This window comes from Aotus nancymaae, unplaced genomic scaffold (genome assembly GCF_030222135.1).
Source record: "Aotus nancymaae isolate 86718 unplaced genomic scaffold, 86718_ANA_hifiasm-v0.15.2.pri h1tg000103l, whole genome shotgun sequence".
Classification (NCBI taxonomy): domain Eukaryota; kingdom Metazoa; phylum Chordata; class Mammalia; order Primates; family Aotidae; genus Aotus; species Aotus nancymaae.
In genome coordinates, this window is record NW_026988518.1 from 2,532,786 (window position 1) to 2,552,228 (window position 19,443).

Sequence of the window (19,443 nt, forward strand, 5' to 3'; positions counted from 1 at the left end):
TGTTAGGTAGGATAGTGAGGCCAATGCTGCCCTTTTCTTTTTTTCTTTTTTTTTTTTATTGCATTTTAGGTTTTGGGGTACATGTGAAAAACATGCAAGGTTGTTGCATAGGTGCATACGTGGCAGTATGATTTGCTGCCTCCCTCCCCTTCACCTATATCTGGCATTTCTCCCCATGCTATCCCTCCCCAGCTCCCCACCCCTCCGCTATCCCCCCTCCCCCGCAACAGACCCCCGTGTATAGTGCTCCCCTCCCTGTGTCCATGTGTTCTCCTTGTTCAACACCCGCCTATGAGTGAGAACATGTGGTGTTTGATTTTGTGTTCTTGTGTCAGTTTGCTGAGAATGATGTTTTCCAGGTTCATCCATGTCCCTACGAAGGATGTGAACTCCTCGTTTTTAATGGCTGCATAATATTCCATGGTGTATATGTGCCACATTTTTCCTGTCCAGTCTATCATCGATGGGCATTTGGGCTGGTTCCAGGTCTTTGCTATTGTAAACTGTGCTGCAATGAACATTCGTGTGCATGTGTCCTTATAGTAGAACGATTTATAATCCTTTGGATATATGCCCAGTAATGGGATTGCTGGGTCAAATGGAATTTCTATTTCTAGGTCCTTGAGGAATCGCCACACTGTTTTCCACAGTGGTTGAACTAATTTACACTCCCACCAACAGTGTAAAAGTGTTCCTATTTCTCCACATCCTCTCCAGCATCTGTTTTCTCCAGATTTTTTAATCATCGCCATTCTAACTGGCGTGAGATGGTATCTCAATGTAGTTTTGATTTGCATTTCTCTAATGACCAGTGATGATGAGCGTTTCTTCATATGTTTGTTGGCCTCATGTATGTCTTCTTTTGTAAAGTATCTGTTCATATCCTTCGCCCATTTTTGAATGGGCTTGTTTGTTTTTTTCTTGCAAATCTTTTTTAGCTCATTGTAAATTCTGGATATCAGCTCTTTGTCAGATGGGTAGGCTGCAAAAATTTTTTCCCATTCTGTTGGTTGCCGATTCACTCTATTGACTGTTTCTTTTGCCGTGCAAAAGCTGTGGAGTTTGATTAGGTCCCATTTGTCTATTTTGGCTTTTGTTGCCAATGCTTTTGGTGTTTTGGTCATAAAGTCCTTGCCTACGCCTATGTCCTGAATGGTTTTGCCTAGGTTTCCTTCTAGTGTTTTTATGGTGTTACGTCTTATGTTTAAGTCTTTAATCCATCTGGAGTCAATTTTAGTGTAAGGTGTCAGGAAGGGGTCGAGTTTCTGCTTTCTGCATATGGCTAGCCAGTTTTCCCAACACCACTTATTGAACAGGGAATCCTTTCCCCATTGCTTCTTTTTTTTTCAGGTTTGTCAAAGATCAGGTGGTTGTAGATATGTTGTGTCGCCTCCGACGCCTCTGTTCTGTTCCATTGGTCTATATCTCTGTTTTGGTACCAGTACCATGCTGTTTTGATTACTGTAGCCTTGTAGTAGAGTTTGATGTCCGGTAGTGTGATGCCTCCCACTTTGTTCTTTTTGCTTAGAATTGACTTGGCTATGCAGGCTCTCTTTTGGTTCCATATGAAGTTTAAGGTGGTTTTTTCCAGTTCTGTGAGGAAGGTCATTGGTAGCTTGATGGGGATAGCGTTGAATATGTAAATTACTTTGGGCAGTATGGCCATTTTCACGATATTAATTCTTCCCAACCATGAACATGGAATGTTTCTCCATCTGTTTGTGTCCTCTCTTATTTTGTTGAGCAGTGATTTGTAGTTCTCCTTGAAGAGGTCCTTTACGTTCCTTGTTAGTTGTATTCCTAGGTATTTTATTCTCTTTGTAGCAATTGTGAATGGCAGTTCATTCTTGATTTGGCTCTCTTTTTCTTTACCTCTTTCAAATTTTATATTGTTTTTTATTATGCCTATTGTTTTTCTTCTTGATTGACAATAAAGGTAAATGGGGTCTAGGTGAAATAGTTACAGCAATAGTCAATATTTTGAGAATGTGCAATGAACTGAAGCATACCTCTGTCAGAGTATGAGAATTGTGCTTTGGAAAGTTGTTATAGATACATTTCATTACATGAAAGAAACAGGAAATAGAAGAAAGATTTTTTTTCATGTTGTCTGACATGCTACTGACAGTACTCAAGGATTTATGATTACAACAAGAAAAAAATTTTTCCAAAACCTTAGATTCTTACAGGAGCACAGATAGAAGACAAGTTTGTTCTCCTAAGCACAACAAACTTGGAAAACAATCAATCCTATTAAATTCTGTCTTCCATCTTTTTATCTTCTTTTTCACCCTGCAGTCTTCAGAGTAATCTCATTTACTCTCATGGTTTCAATTACCACTTATATGCAAATGTCTTAAAAATCTGTATCTTCCCTGACATCTTTCTCCATCCTGAGCAACAGATTTATACACTGAAACCCTAGACATCTCTTTATAAGCTTCATCATATCAATGATCAATGTTGCTTCTCTTCCTGAGTTTGCCATCTCAGGGAATGGCAAATGTAAACATGAGTTTACATGGCATCACTATCATCACAGATCCCATCTCAGGGGATGGTATCATTATCTGGGCTACTCTTTAATATTCCATTTTATCAACATGCTAAAAAAATGTCCTCTGATATCTTTACCTCTCACTTTCCTTTTTTTTTTTTTTTTGAGAGGGAGTCTGGCTGTCTGGCTCTGTCACCCAGGCAGGCTGGAGTGCAATGGTGAGATCTTCGCTCACTGCAACTTCTAGCCACCAGGTTCAAGCAATTCTCATGCCTCTGCCTCCTAAGTATCTGGGACTACAGGTGTGCACCACCACGCCTGGCTAATTTTTGTATTTTTAGTAGAGATGGGGTTGCACCATTTTGGCCTGACTGGTCTTGAACTCCTGACCTCAAGTGATCCACCCACCTTGGTCTCCCAAAATGCTGGGATTGCAGGTGTGAGCCACCATTCCTGGCCACCTCTCACTTTCTTTACCACTGCAGTAGCTTCCAAACAGTTATCTTGGCTTCTTGATTTGTCTCTTCAAATTCATTCTTCCTTTAGTTTCCAAATCTGATTCTATCTCTCTTCCACTTGAAATATTTCAACAACTCCTTCTAACCTCAGAGGTAAAGGATATGGCCTGGCATAAAAACCATTCCATGACCTGATACCTACCTATATTTTCCCCTTCCACCTTCCCTCCCTTCCTTCCCCTGTGTATATGTTGATCACTTGACTATGTGGTGGTCTTTATTTCTGGCCCTATTTAGAGCATAAAAGTAAATAATGTAAAGTGCCTTCTCATGGGGCTTATATTCTAGTGGTGGGGAGACATACAACAAATGAACAATAAACCAAATATAGAATATGTTAGGTGATGATAAATGCAAGGAGGAAGTTTTTTAAAAATGATGGATTAATAGTATACCTAGCATACCAGATACCCAGTATAGATTTTTTTTAACATGCTATCTTCTGGTCTATACAATAAAATTCAATAAGAATCACACAATAACCAGTAAGAATTTCTTTTTAAATTTATTCTGTAAAACAAAAAATTTTAATTAAAACAAATTATTTTAATATTAAGAATGTAGCTATTTTCGATTTTAAACACAAAAATTCCATGTGATCATACAAAACAGCAGAATTGAAGTAATTCATATTGCTTCATGTGCTATCAAAATTCCAAATCAACTTTTCACATATTGGAATCTGTAGTATCACAGGGGTGGAGGCATATGCTGCCTACAGGGAATTGGAGTGAGGAATGCCTGTAGCTGAATCAGCAGGTGCTCATGGCCACTATTTAACTGTAATTCTGCAAGTTAACTTTCCTGGAGAACAGCATGTTTATTAAAGAGTTGGTAATAAAAATGGAATCATTGAAAAGCTTACCTATATATTACTAGAACGCAGTAGTAACTATGGCAATCGTTTAGAATTTAGACCCACCAGAGAATTTTTTTTTTTTTTTTGGCAGAGGACATTGTTTAGGATACTAGTAATATTATTTAGAATTACTAGCTCATGAAAATAATACAAAACAGGCCCATTTTCATAAGTTTTATAATGGTTTTTAAATTGTCTAAAAAGAACACACCCTCTTATTGCCTGCATCTGGGCTTGGTATGGTGCTGGAAAGGGAATAGTCTGTGATGATGGAGTTTAGAGCCTGAGGAACTCATAAAATGGGGTTATCTGAGGACCAATGTTGGGTTGTAAGAACCAAAGCTTAGTGTTAGGCGTGATAAATATGAGATACCTGTTAGACACCCAAGTGAACATAAAAGTCTAGAATTTAGATTTGAGAAGAAATATATGGAAGCCATCACACACCAATGGTATTTTAAAGTCCTAAGACATTTCTACTGCCTGCTTATCTCATCCCACAATAAGCCTCCCCTCCTTTGAAACACTCTTGTTCGCATTTGGTATTTTATATTTGTCATGTTGTTCTGCGTATATGTATGTGTATGTGTTATATCTATTTGCTGACGTCATCTATTAGTGAATATAAATACATCACATTTTTTATAATTTCCACCCACCGCCTACCTACTTGACTGTGACCAAATCTAACTAACATTTCTTAGTATTTCACATTTCTCTCATTTCCTTTAGGAGATGTTGGGAAATGGATTCTCTCACACTTATTCATTTAGCACTGTGCTAAGTGTTGGTGAAATGGTTTCAGAGCAGCATGAGGTTTTAAGCAGAGCTGCTGAAGCCCAGCAGCCTGGCATTCCATTTTCTCTGGTTCCCACATCTGTGTTCAAAGCTATACTGCCATAGGTGGTGCCTGCTCTTTCTTCCTTCCTCAGGTTTCTTTCTGCTATGTTAGGTGTTCCTTCCTTTCTTTTTTTTCTGGCCAACAGAAAGTTGTCCCTGCTCTTTATAACTTGCTCTTTCAAAATTTTTCCTTAAGTCAGAACCACTGACTTGCACTCACACCATTTTTTTCTTTAATTCCATGTGCTTGTACTTACCTGTAAAAATCTAAGAGTAGGCCTGACTCATTGGAAGGTTCTCAGCTTCGCAATGTATCTGGATGGATTTAAGATTCTCATCTTGTTGTAGTTGGTTTATTTGGCTAGAATTATTTGTTCATAGTACATTGCTTTTGCTTTCCTGTTCAACCTATTGAGGGCCTGCATCAATGCCCAATTTTAGTCCATTTTTAATCTCTCTCCTATGGAGCCCCATGTCTATCAAGTCTGGGTATCTGTTTTTTATTCACATACAGTCCATTGTTGTTAAGAATCTTTCTACTTAGCCTTAAAGGCAAAGCCTTCTTGGTTCCCAGAACATTCTGGCACATTCATGTTACCCTGAGGTAATGTGGCTGGAGTTCACAAGTTGGCTTAAGAGATTTTTATCTCTGCCCTATGCCTGAATTCATTTTTTAAACATAATCTTATATTTCTAACTGGAGGGAAGCTTCTTTAGTGTACAGCTTTGATTTTATAGTGTTTGATAACTTGCATTTTCTATTACATTAAGCATGATGTCTTGCTGATTGATATATAAAAATTAATTGAATAATCAATTTCTTAAGTCATCAAAGAATGAAAAGACTGCACTCTGGAAGACTTTTCAATTGATGATTCAGGAGATTCATCTTCAACAATTATTTATTTTACAAATTAATCTCTATAATGTAGAAAATATAATTGCTATTATATATATTTATATACACACACACACATTAAAGATATAGTGAATATACTTCTCTCATTGTGTGTATCATATTATAAATGTAATTATCTTTTATGCATCCTTCCATGATCAGAAAAAGAGCTTATTAAATGTGAGAATTTGGTAAAATTCATCATCAAATTATTGCAGCTCACATTTGGCTGGCACTTTGTAAACACTGTCTGGCACTATTCACTTTCAATGAGTAGGTGAATGAATTAATGAGCAAGTGATGAATGAGTGGATCGCTGTGTATTTATGGACATACATAGCTTTTTAATTGTTATGAAACATTGGAAAGTGTTTTGAGCTTACTTTTTTTTTTTTTTTTTTGAGACGGAGTTTCGCTCTTGTTACCCAGGCTGGAGTGCAATGGCGCGATCTCGGCTCACCGCAACCTCCGCCTCCTGGGTTCAGGCAATTCTCCTGCCTCAGCCTCCTGAGTAGCTGGGATTACAGGCACGCGCCACCATGCCCAGCTAATTTTTTGTATTTTTAGTAGAGACGGGGTTTCACCATGTTGACCAGGATGGTCTCGATCTCTTGACCTCGTGATCCACCCGCCTCGGCTTCCCAAAGTGCTGGGATTACAGGCGTGAGCCACCGCGCCCGGCCGAGCTTACTTTTAATACTCTATTATACTACTAAAATGATAGTGCTATACGCCTCATGATCTTTTTAAAATGAAGGCAATAGGTATTAATATAAAATAGGACTGTTTTTAAATTACTGAATCTTTTTGGGACAGTCAGTGCCTTCACAGAAGACTAATTTATTGTAAAAATGTTCTATAGATCACATGGAACTGGTTTTATAATACTCTAAACAGTATGGTAATACAGAGTTACACATTTGCATTTCAACAAGCCAAAAGTATATTTATAGAATATGTATGTGAATATGTGTATATATATGTGTGCACATATATTAAAATCTATATATCCAACTAGTTTTATTAATAGATTTTAAGATTTTGCTTTCATAGGCATATATAGAATTATTACATAAATCAGCTAAATATTGAACTTAAAATTATAGAAATTGCTTTTGGTTAGTTTTATATTTATCATTTTTTATTGCCGTAATTTAGTTATTTTTATATCAGTTTCTACTGTAACTTCATTCCATGTAATATTTTTTATGTCAATAAAAATGTAGATGTCCTCATATAAATACCCACAGAAGAGATATTTATTTACTACTAATCCATACAGATATGCTATGTTTTTTTAAGATTGGTCATTTTTCTACTGATGCCTACTTTTCTTTTTCTTTTTCTTTTTTCAGTACTTCTGAAATCCCTCAGTTCCGCCTGCCATATGATGTAGTGAATTTTGAGATTGAGCTAATGAAGGACATTGGTGTAAAGGTAAATGAAGAAAACACCTATCTGTGTACTGCTCAAAAATAAAGGAGTAGGCTCTACACTAAAGATTAACAGAAAATGTCACGCATTTTAGGAAAGAACAATTAAAAGCTACACCAGGCAGAAGCAGAAAGATGCTTCCCCTTGCTTAGGGCATTTGTCTGTCTACTGTCTGAATGCCACTAGCCTGGAAAAGGGCAATCAATAGTTCTCATCTGGCATGCCTGCATGTGATTAATTGTCTGTAAGAAACAAATTCCTAAATTGCTTTAGGGGTTCAGTGCAGCTAATAGAAGGATTTGGCTTCTTTAATCACGTTTTTTCATGCAAGTTTTGTGCACTCTGAAACATTAGTATTTCACAATTTGGAACATAATTTCTTACGGAATTTTATTTTATTATATTCATCATGTCAGTAGTGTGAATGTGATAATCCTTTCTCAACATAAGCAGTAAATCAATGGGGTAGAAAGCAACAGCTTTGTATTTTTTTATTATTTTGTATAATAAATATTGTATTGTTCTTTTTGAGACGGTTGAAAAGTTGACATATTTGTTACTTTCAGCATATAGCTTTAAATGTTCCTCTTTTGTTAAGAGCATTGCATTCTAGCTCTTTACTTGAACATATTGTTATTTTTGTTTGAAAAATGTTAATTTTTCATAATGGATATAACACAGTAGATTAGTAATGTACTGTGATTTACATAACACATGGTGTAAGTATATGCAGAAGATATTTTGAAAAGTGATTAACAAAATACTTATACCTTTTGCATTTACCAGTAAAACTTAAAATGAATCAGTAAAAGAGAAAATACTCAAAACAATATTTTGTGGTTTATATTTATAATTACGTTTTATTTGACAGTGGTTGGGTGATGAAACATTTACACATCATAACTAAACAAGATGTCTGAGAACAAAAACACAGTGTGGATTTCTGCAACTTTATAAAAACTTAATATTCAAAATTACAGTGTTCATAATAGATGATTTAGGGGTGATTATTTTACAGAAGCATATTCTGAAAAGTTTTTAAATGTCTTTCATTTTGAATACAAGTTCTTCTCTAAATCTCATTGAATAAGAAAATGATTATTAAAATTTCAAACTATTAGATTTGGTATTTATGACTGAGTAGAAGATGAATATTCCCAACACAAAGACATGAGAAATGTTTGAGGTGATGAATATCCTAATTATCTTCATTTGATCATTAAGCATTGTATGCATGTATCAAAATATCACACGTACCTCATAAATATGTACAATTATTATGTATTAATAAAAATGAAAAAAGATATTAAACTTTATTTCTACATTTATCTTACATAAAATTGCAAAATTGCATTCCATTTTTACAGGACCAGATATATTGCATAAATGAGAGCATGAGAGCCAAGAAATACATCTTAGCTATAGTCATGCCACTTTTTTATTTTCTTGTCAGATAGCCTTGGCAAAGTCAATTATTATCTCAAAGTTTGGTCAAAATCTTCTCAAATAAAAAGTGTGGTACTAATATTTGTTTAAAATATAAAAATATTTGTTTATGTATGCAAAGAATATCTCTGGAAAGATATAAGAATCTGATAGCACAGATTGCCTTTGGGAAGGTGTGGAAAAATTTTTTCAACATTTTGTACATTTGAATTTTAAACTCTGTGAATATGTTACATTATTGAAGAAAAAAATAGGATCTAAATTAAAGAGTCTTGCCCATTTCTCAGGCTGTTTTAGATGTGAAGGAAATAATGTTTTCAAATTTGCTTTGTAAACAATAAATTGCATATACAATTTCAAGGAAATATAGCAGTGAGATTCTTTTTTACTTTGAGGATATGTATCCATTGATGAGACACTCTTGCAGCTTTTATGACTTACCAGCTTTAGCCATAAGAGGGTACATTTTGAAAAAGTGGTTTATGCTTGTTACCTTCTTTTGAAGAGTCATCACCCAGGTTCTTTTTGTAATTTGCCTTCTGTTTGTCCCTCTCAACTAATATTATATATTTTAAAGTCAACAGTAATTTCCAACAGTAATAAAGTCAACAGCAATGAAATGAACTTTTTTTCCGGGTTCATACTGTTTGACTCCCTTGTAGCATATGATGTAGAAGTTCTATTATATACATGTGTATGTATTTTGACTTTCATGGCCTATCACTATCTTGTTTATTATTATTCTTTTTCTTTTACTTCCCAATAGATTTGTTTCATTTATTCAACAAATAATTGTTCAGAATTTATATTTGCCAAGTAGTATGCCAGGACTAGAACCATGTAGAACCATCCTTCTTTTGAACTCCAGTCCTATATACTTAGTAGTTTAATAAAGATATTATCATCCAAATAAAGAAACTGATTGTATCCAGAACCCAGTTCAATTTCAATATCTTTGCTTCCAACTATCTTTTTAGCTACATTTCCTGTTGAATATTTTAATTTCAATTTATCTTATACTTAGTAGCCAATCAGTTCCTCTTAGTGCTAAGATTAATTTTTTCAAGTCAAATATCATGTCACAAGAAAATGAGAATTTTATTTGTTATTTCTACATTATTTTTTCTTCCATGATTTCAATAGCTAGTATGTTAAAAAGAGGAGGGCTAATACATGGAATACTTTTTATTGTCTCTGAAATTACATTTTAAATCATATTGAATACATATTTTTTCTAGTGTTACATTAATAAATTTTATTAATTAAAAAAATAAGCAAGGGGTGCTAAATTTTTCAATTCCCCTTTATAAACACTTAAGTTCAGTTTATGTATTTAATTATATTAATCATTGAATTTCTAGAATATATCAATTTTTGCATTGTGTTTATTTTTGTACATGTAATTCAGATTCATTTTGTTAGTATTTTTAAATTTTTTCTTTTGCATTTATTTATTTATATAATGGATATTAAAACTGGAAATATATCAGGGAACAGTCAAATACTGTTACCGTTACAGGTTTTAAATGTACAAAGACTATTTTGTTTTGTTTTGCCTTATTTTTATTTGTTGTTTTGTGAATTTTTGATGATAGGGTTAAACTAGCCTTATAAAATTAAACTTCTAAGCATTTCATTATTTTCTTATTGGTAAGAATATTATTTTGAGACATGTTTTTTACTAAATTTGGAAGCTTTCAGCTTCTCAAAGCCCTTTTATGAAATAGAATTATGACTATTTTTCTTCATGTCTTCTAAGTTTTTTCTACTGATTTTTTTCTCATGTCAATTTTGCCAATATATTTTTTCTAGAAAAAATTTCTGCTTCATTGAGACTTTTGAATTCATTAGCAAAGATTTAAGCCTATTATTTCAATATACAGTAAAAATATCTCATCTGTGCCTATGATTATATTTGCTCTTGCATCTCTGAATTTACTTTGTTTTTTTGTTTGTTTGTTTTCTTTCTAAGACGAGGTAGTGGTTTATCTAGTTAATTATTGTCTTTAAAAGAAACAGTTATCAAAGTTTTATCTTTTCTTATTCATTAATTGCTGACTATATCTTTATTAACACTTTCCCCTGCTATTCTTATTTATTATTCTCTTTTTTAAATTTAGTTTTATTTTAAGTTCCTGGTTACACGTGCAGGATGTGCAGGTTTGTTACATAGGTAAACATGTGCCATGGCGATTTGCTGCACCAATCAACCCATCACTAGGTATTAAGCCCTACATGCATTAGCTAATCATCCTGATGCTCTCCCTCTCCCTGCCCCACTCAACAGGCCCCAGTGTGTGTTGTTCCCTTCCCTGTGTCCATGTGTTCTCATTATTGAACTTCCACTTTTAAGTGAGAACATACAGTGTTAGTTTGCTGAGGATAGTGACTTCCAGCTCCATCCATGTCCCTGCAAAAGATATGATACAATTTTGTTATGGCTGCATAGTATTCCATGGTGTATATGTACCACATTTTCTTTATCCAGTCTATCATTGATGGGCATTAGGGTTGATTTCATGTCTTTGCTATTGTGAATAGTGCTTCAGTGAACATACACATGCATGTATCTTTATAAAAGAATGATTTATATTCCTTTGGCTATATGGCCCAGTAATGGAATTGCTGGATTGAATAGTATTTCTGGTTCTAGGTCTTTGAGGAATGGCCACACTGTCTTCCACATGGTTGAACTAATTTACATTCCCTGACAGTGTAAAAGTGTTTCTGTTTCTCCACAGCCTCGCCAGCATCTATTGTTTTCTGACATTTTAATAGTTACCATTCTGACTGGTGTGAGATGGTATGTAATTGTGGATTGATTTGCATTTCTCTAGTGATCAGTGATGTTGAGCTCTTTTTCATATGTTTGTTGGCCAGATAAATGTCTTCTTTTGAGAAATGTCTGTTCATGTCCTTTGTCCACCTTTTTCTTTTTCTTTTTTTGAGATGGAGTCTTGCTCTGTTACCCAGACTGGAGTACAATGGCACCATCTTGGCTCACTGCAACCTCCGCCTCCTGGGTTCAAGCAATTTTCCTGCCTCAGCCTCTCAAGTAACTGGGATTACAGGTGCCCATCACCACACATGCCTAATTTTTTTGGTATTTTTATTAAAGATGGGGTTTCACCATGTTTGACCAGACTGGTTTTGAACTCCTGACCTCAAGTGATCTGCCCACCTCAGCCTCCCAAAGTGCTGGGGTTATAGACATGAGCCCCTATGCCTGGCCCCCTTTTCCTGCTTTTTAATGGGTTTTTTTTTTTTTCTTGTAAATTTGTTTAAGTTCCTTGTAGATTTTGGATATTAGACCTTTAAAGATGGATAGATTACAAAAATTTTCTCCCATTATGTAGATTGTCTGTTCACTCTGATGATAGTTTCTTTTGCTGTGCAGCTCTATAGTTTAATTAAATCTCATCTGTCAATTTTTGCTTTGTGCAGGTGCTTTTGACGTTTTCATCATAAAATCTTTGCTAGTGCCTATATCCTGAATGGTATTGCCTAGATTTTCTTCTAGCGTTTTTATAGTTTTGGATTTTACATGTAAGTCTTTAATCCATCTTCAGTTAATTTTTCTATAAGATGTAAGGAAGGGGTCCAGTTTCAATTTTCTGGATATGGCTAGGCAGCTTTCCAACCACCATTTATTAAATAGGGAATCCTTTCCCCATTGCTTGTTTTTGGTCAGGTTTGTCAAAGACCAGATGGTTGTATTGTGTGGTCTTATTTCTGAGATCTCTATTCTGGTTCATTGGTGTATATGTTTGTTTTTGTCCCAGTACCATGCTGTTTCGGTTACTGTAGCCTTGTAGTATAGTTTGAAGCCAGACAGCATGATGCCTTCAGCTTTGTTCTTTTGGCATAGGATTATCTTGGCTATATGGGCTCTTTTTTGTTTCCATATGAATTCTAAAGTAGTTTTTTTCTAACTCTGTGAAGAATATCAATAGTAGTTTCATGGGAATAGCATTGAATCTATAAATTGCTTTTTGATATCATGAAAATTAATTATTCCTATCCATGAGCAAGGAATGTTTTTCCATTTTTTTGTGGCCTCTCTGGTTTCCTTGAGCAGTAGTTTGTAGTTCACCTTGAAGAGGTTTTTCACTTTCCTTGTTAGCTGTATTCCCAAGTATTTTATTCTCTTTGTAGCAGTTGTGAATGGGAGTTCATTCATGATTTGGCTCTCTCCTTGTCTATCTTTGGTGTATAGACATGCTGGTACTTTTTGCACATTGATTTTGTATACTGAGACTTCTGAAGTTGCTTATCAACTTAAGTTTTTGGGCTAATCAGTGGAGCTTTCTAGATATGCTATCATGTCATCTGCAAATAGAGACATTCTGACTTCCTCTCTTCCTATTTGAATACTCTTTATTTCTGTCTCTTGCCTGATTGCTCTGGCCAGAACTTCCAATTCTGTGTTAAATAGGAGTTGTGAGAGAGTGCATCCTTACCTTGTGCCAGTTTTCAATGGGAATGCTTCCAGCTTTGTCCATTCAGTATGATATTGGCTGTGGGTTTATCATGAATGACTTTTATTATTTTGAGGTATGTTCAATACCTAGTTTATTGAGAATTTTTAACAGGACAGGACATTGAATTTTATCAAAGGACTTTTCTGCACTTATTGAGATAATCTTGTGTTTTTTTTCTTTAGTTCTCTTTATATGATGAGTTAAATTATTGATTTGCGTATGTTGAACCAACCTTGCACCCAGGGATGAAGCCAACTTGATTGTGATGGATAAGCTTTTTATACCCTGCTGAATTTTGTTTGCCAGTATTTTATTGAGGATTTTTGCATCAATGTTCATCAGGGATATTGGCCTGAAGTTTTCTCTTTTTGTTGTATCTCTGCCAGGTTTTGATATCAGGATGATGATGGCCTCATAAGATGAGTTAGGGAGAAGTCCCTCATTTTCAGTTGTTTGAAATAGTTTCAGAAGAAATGGTACCAGCTTCTGTTTGCAATTCTGGTAGAATTCAGCTGTAAATCCATCTGGCCTTGAGCTTTTTTTGGTTGGTAGGCTATTTATTACTGCCTCAATTTCAGAACTTGTTATTGGTCTATTCAGGGATTCAACTTCTTCCTTTTTCAATCTTCAGAGGGTGTATGTGTTCAGGAATTTATCCATTTCTTCTAGCTTTTCTAGTTTATTTGTATAAAAATGTTTATAGTATTCTCTGATGGTTGTTTGTATTTCTGTGGGGTCAGTGGTGATATCCCCTTTATCATTTTTATTGTGTCTGTTGGATTCTTCTCTCTTTTCTTCTTTGTTAGTCTAGCTAGTGGTCTATTTTATTAATATTTTCAAAAAACAGCTCCTGGATTCATTTATTTTTTGAAAGGTTTTTCATGTCTCTGTCTCCTTCAGTTCTGCTTTCGGAGTTACATGACACTTCCTCTCAAATCAATCACATCATTGGAAGTGAAACACTCCTCAGCAAATGCAAAATAACTGAAACACTAACCGTTTCTTAGACCACAGCACAATCAAATTAGAACTCAAGATTAAGAAACTCACTCAGATCCACACAACCAAAAATTAAACAACTTGCTCCTGAATGATTCCTGGGTAAACAATGAAATTAAGGCAGAACTCAAGAACTTTTTTTTTTTTGAGACAGAGTCTTGCTCTGTCCCCCAGAGTGTAGTGCAGTGGCATGATCTCGACTCACAGCATCCTCTGTCACCCAGGTTCAAATGATTCCCCTGCCTCAGCCTCCTGAGTAGCTGGGACTAGGTGCATGCCACCACGCCCTGTTAATTTTTTTTTGTATTTTAGTAGAAACAAGTTTTCACCATGTTGGCCAGGATGGTCTCGATCTCCTGACCTCATGATCTACCCCCCTTGGCTTCCCAAAGTGCTGGAATTACAGGCATAAGCCACCGTGCCGGCCTTCCAGAAGGTTTTTGAAACCAGTGAGAACAAAGAGACAATATGCCAAAATTTCTGAGATGCTGCTAAAGCATTGTTAAGAGGGAAATTTATAGCACTAAATGCCACTTGAGAAAGCTAGAAAAATCTCTAATTGACACCCTAACATCACAACTAAAAGAACTGGAGAATAATAGCAGAAAGCAAGAAATAACCAAGATCAGAGTGGAACTTATTTGTTTTTCTTTTTAAAATCTTGAGTTGTATACTTTCGTCATTTTCATTTAATAGATTGAATAATGAAAACATTTAAAGTTATTGCTTTCAGTAAAAGCTTTGTTAGCATCCATGTGTTTTCATTATTTTATTATTTTTATTTTTCTTCAGAAACTAGGATTTTCCCCCTGTGTGAACAACAGTTATGTAGGATAGTATTTTTATTTGCTTCTGTATTCTTGGGATGGAATTCAGTTTTTATTTTTTCACTTTATTAGCCATATATGTGGTTTTTAATTTATCAAGTATACTCTCAATTGATTTCACACCAAAGGATCATTTATAGTGTAATCAAATTATGTTTCTTTTAGGAGAAATGGCTTCTTAGCTGATGTATTTTTAGAAAACTTCTTAATTTTTAGGCCGGGCGCGGTGGCTCAAGCCTGTAATCCCAGCACTTTGGGAGGCCGAGGCGGGTGGATCACGAGGTCAAGAGATCGAGACCATCCTGGTCAACATTGTGAAACCCCGTCTCTACTAATACAAAAAAATTAGCTGGGCATGGTGGCGCATGCCTGTAATCCCAGCTACTCCGGAAGCTGAGGCAGGAGAATTGCCTGAACCCAGGAGGCGGAGGTTGCAGTGAGCCGAGATCGCGCCATTGCACTCCAGCCTGGGTAACGAGAGCGAAACTCCGTCTCAAAAAAAAAAAAAAAAAAAAAAAAAAAAGAAAACTTCTTAATTTTTTAACAAAAATTCTGATGTAAACCCCTACAAATTATATTTAAGCCAAGATGGACTTCAGTAAAATCTCGTGTTATATTTGTGTCAGTGTTACAAATCACTTAAATACTGTTTTTTTTTTTTTTTTTTTTTTTTTGGTAATACAACTCAGAATTTAAATAGAAATAAATATTTTTGTCTCATGGTCTTTATATTCTAATTTTTCAAAGTTAAAAAATAAAGATATTGTATTTTTGCATCTTTAAAAATGTATATTTGTCATTTCTAATTGATTAACTCAATTTGTAATTTCTGTACATTTCTTCTGCTTCATAGTTCGAGATGAAATATCTAATAGAGATCATCTTTTTCTTGATAACCTCTTATAACATCTTGTTTTCCATCATGGCTATTTGAAACAAGAATATCTGTAAATATGGAATAGTACTAGAAAATAAATATAAAATCATATTATTTGTCTCCTGCAAGGAGAGAAACATGTATGTTAATAGCTAATAAAATAACTTTTATTTCTAAAGAAAGCTAAATATTTTAAATTTCTTCATTTTATTTTCTATCTTAGAGCATCTGGAAATATTTGGTCTATTTAACCAAATTTTTTATTAGAAAAATGTGAAAAGCATGTATGTTTTTATTTGATTTTAAAAATAATGAGCATCACATATTTTATTTGAAGATTTATACTCCACAAAAATGTGGTAAACCTTTATCCTGTATAATAAATGATACTGTGTATAGAAATACATATTATAGTATATAAAGAAAGTTTTCATCAAATGCCTAAAAGACTATTAGATGGAGCTTTGGCTCAGGGTATATTATATTCAGAACTGTTGGACTAATGTAGTGACTGTTACACTGAACTATAAATAGATTCAATTTTTGTTCTGAATTTAGGAAGGAAATATCTAATAATATGTGTACTAAAGTCATTAAGGGAAGGTAGAATATATACTGTTATCCATATCTAAGGAAATTCAGATGGAAAATATTACAAAAGTACCAGGAATAAAGAAACAAAAACATGAAACAAAATGCCCATAATGTGATTTTTCTAGGATCACATCTATTTAACAGATAACATTGAGATTTCATATCTTATCAGCTTAAGTGATGTTCTTGACAGCTGTAGTTGTCTTGCAATTCTAGTTTTAGTTAACACACATCTCATTTCAATTTCCCAAGGCATGATGTGAGCAAAGTTTTAACTTTGTTGTGAAGGAATCTTTCTTCTAATTCTTTCTAAGGTCGATTATTTCCTGCATGGCAAATGTTTGGAGCCTCAGGCTTTTAGCAAAGGGAATTCTGAATAGGTTCCCATTCACAGAAAGGAAAGAAGCCTGGTGCCTGTCACTGCATGGAATGTTCTTGTTATTGCTTTGTCTTCGTTTCCACCAGGGGTCTGCTGCTCAATAGATGACTAGCCTCCGTCTTTCTACAATGCTATCCATGGTAAAGTCAAGTCTTGCTGGTCTCCTTCCCAGTAGATTCACACCAGGAGTCAAGATACTTGTCTTTCAGCTTTCCATACACGAAAGGAAAACTCAAATGTTTTTCATCAGCATTTGCACACTATTGTGTATTAGAGTAGAATCAAAGTGTAGAAATGCAAAATGTCTGAGCATCTTTCTTAAATGTTACAAAATCTAAGACATACTCACTCTGCTGTGGTGGAAGGATTGGGATGTCTTTATTCCTCTTTGATAAATCACAAAAGCCACTACTAAACTAAACTGTTGTGCCTTCTCCCACAAATACCCACCTCAAAAAGGTTGGGAGGTCTTTCTTGAATTTTCCTGCAGAGGCACTGAATAAACTAAACCTAAGATTAAGTATTTTGTCTCTGCTAATTAATCACCACTGCTAATTAACTCATTGGCAGGGCATTCCACTGCTCAACTTTGAAAATGGCATTCTTATTCAGTTTGCTAATATTTTATTAGAATGTTTGGACCTGGTGTTTTCTTTTTTGTCTGACCTTTATTATATATTGATATGAAGGGTATTTAATTCAAAAAAACAAACAGTGAAATTCTTTCTTTTTAAATCAAATATCTGTTATTTAAAAGTTAGAATAAAGTTCTGAATACTCATTATTAGGAAATTTTAATAGCATCTAATTCTACTAATTCTAATAGTTATACTATTACTTGCTGTAAAATGTTTGAAATAGTACATATTTAATGTTCCAGTTTAATTAATGTCATTTGATACATTCCACAGTTCTGAATATTAGTTATTAATCTCACCTTGGTTTGTCCCTTATTATAAACTTTCTGACAGTTACCCTATCTGCCAGTATAAAAACAGAATTGGTATTTTAGGAAGACAAAACATGGCCTTCTATGATCCAGTTGCAGTCATCTTCTCCTCTCTAACTTCTTGCTCCATTGCATGCTTTGGACTTTATACTCCTGAAACACAACATTTTTAGTAGGTCTTCACATACAATATGTTGTTCTTTGCCCTTGAGGATGGTGCCAGCTCTGCCCTCTAACCTTAAGAGATATAAGAGCACAACAATTATGTATGTTGGCTCTGTAATTAGCCTATATATGTGACTGCAATAAAGGTTATGTAAGCTCTCTTGTCCTTTAGTATCATTATCTGTAAAATGAAAATACTGGTAATGCTTCATGGGGCTGCTGTGGAGATTAAATGAGTCAGTATATTCAGTACTTAGAAGAGAGCTTTACACTTAGGTGCACTGTTCAGGTTAGTGGTAATTATCATTTCATGGATATACACTGCTCTTCTTTTGTGACTCAGCTTAGAGACTTTGTTTTTAGGAACATTTTGCCTTCAGAACACAAAGAATTCTCCGAGGCATTGTGCTTCCTTCTATATGGCAGAAAATGTGAGATGCACCTATTTGCCTTTTACTTTCAAAGAGACATACTGGCACATACTTGATAACTGGATCTCTAAACTTCGCTCAAGAGGCCAGTCGCTGATTACAGAGTTCATCTTCCACCCTCTGGAGTGCAGATATCTTAACAATCTCCAGCATACTCACCACCTCTTGCTCATGCTGTCTGATCTACATGATGTCGTCAATGTAATGAATCACTGTGACATTCTGTGGGATGTCCAGATCACTTCAGATTACATATATTATTAGTGAAAAGAGTTGACATATCCCTGAGGCAAAACTGTAAATGAATATTCATATCTACTCCGTGAATCTGAACTGTTTCTGATCTCTTTCTCTAATTGGAATGGAAGAAGTAGGTACTTGCCAAATCAATGGCCACATGCAGTGTACATGTGGCCTTATAAATCTTTTCTAGCAATAGTATCGTGTCTGTAAGAGAAACTGCAGTCAGGACTACTCTTTAGTTAAGCCTGCAGAAGTTTACAGTCATCCTCCAGAATTCTCTGGTGTTGGTAGCGGGGGCAGGCTGGTGAATTAAATGAGAATATGACAGGGGCCACTACCATCTCTCCCCATCCACTACCATCATTCCCCATCCCATTGCACCCAGGATAGGATATTATCTTTGATTTACTCTCTTGGCTTGATTTTCAGATATTTTCATGGGACCTTCCCAACTCTGATAGCTTTTTAGCTCTTACTTCACAAACCAGAGACCCAATGTAGGAAGTACTTCAATTAACAAGTGTAACAATTTCAATTATGCACTTGGAGACTAGGAGAATAATCACTGACCAGGTTGTGGTTTCAGTGGGCCACCTGTGAATTAGACCTCAGTCAGGCTGCATTTTTTACCTTGCCCCATAGGTACCCACTCTTATGTTACCAGTCTTAAGTCTTCAATGTTACTGAAAAACCAGTGCTTAATATTCCTTGAAATGTCTGATTATTCCTCTTTCTCCAGGGCTTAGTTGCCTGGATAAATGACCACAGCTTCCTTTGGGAAAGGACTAGGGGAATCATAGTGTTTACTTGTCAGGATGTTTCAGGGTCTTTCTTACTAGGGACCCTGCCACCTCTTTGGTCAGCAGGTTTCAGAAGTGGAAATTGTCTCATGTCTTGGAACTGAGCAAGTGTTATGACTTTTAATAGAGGTGACTACCCTCTGCTTCCTGACTTTGTTCATCTTCCCTTGACAATGTCCCCTATCAAAATCCTGTCTTTTCCTTTT

At 35.1% G+C, this 19,443-nt stretch overlaps 1 protein-coding gene across 3 annotated transcripts in view; it reads left to right on the top strand.

The window, feature by feature from the left end:
- The window catches only part of DPYD (dihydropyrimidine dehydrogenase), an 865,822-nt gene that overhangs the window by 248,838 nt on the left and 597,541 nt on the right, over positions 1-19,443 (top strand). For all 3 annotated transcript variants that reach the window (XM_012458470.2, XM_012458472.2, XM_012458471.2), the window contains one exon: positions 6,968-7,049. In XM_012458470.2, coding sequence (XP_012313893.2) covers positions 6,968-7,049 — 82 coding nt within the window. The remainder of the gene's footprint in view (positions 1-6,967; positions 7,050-19,443) is intronic.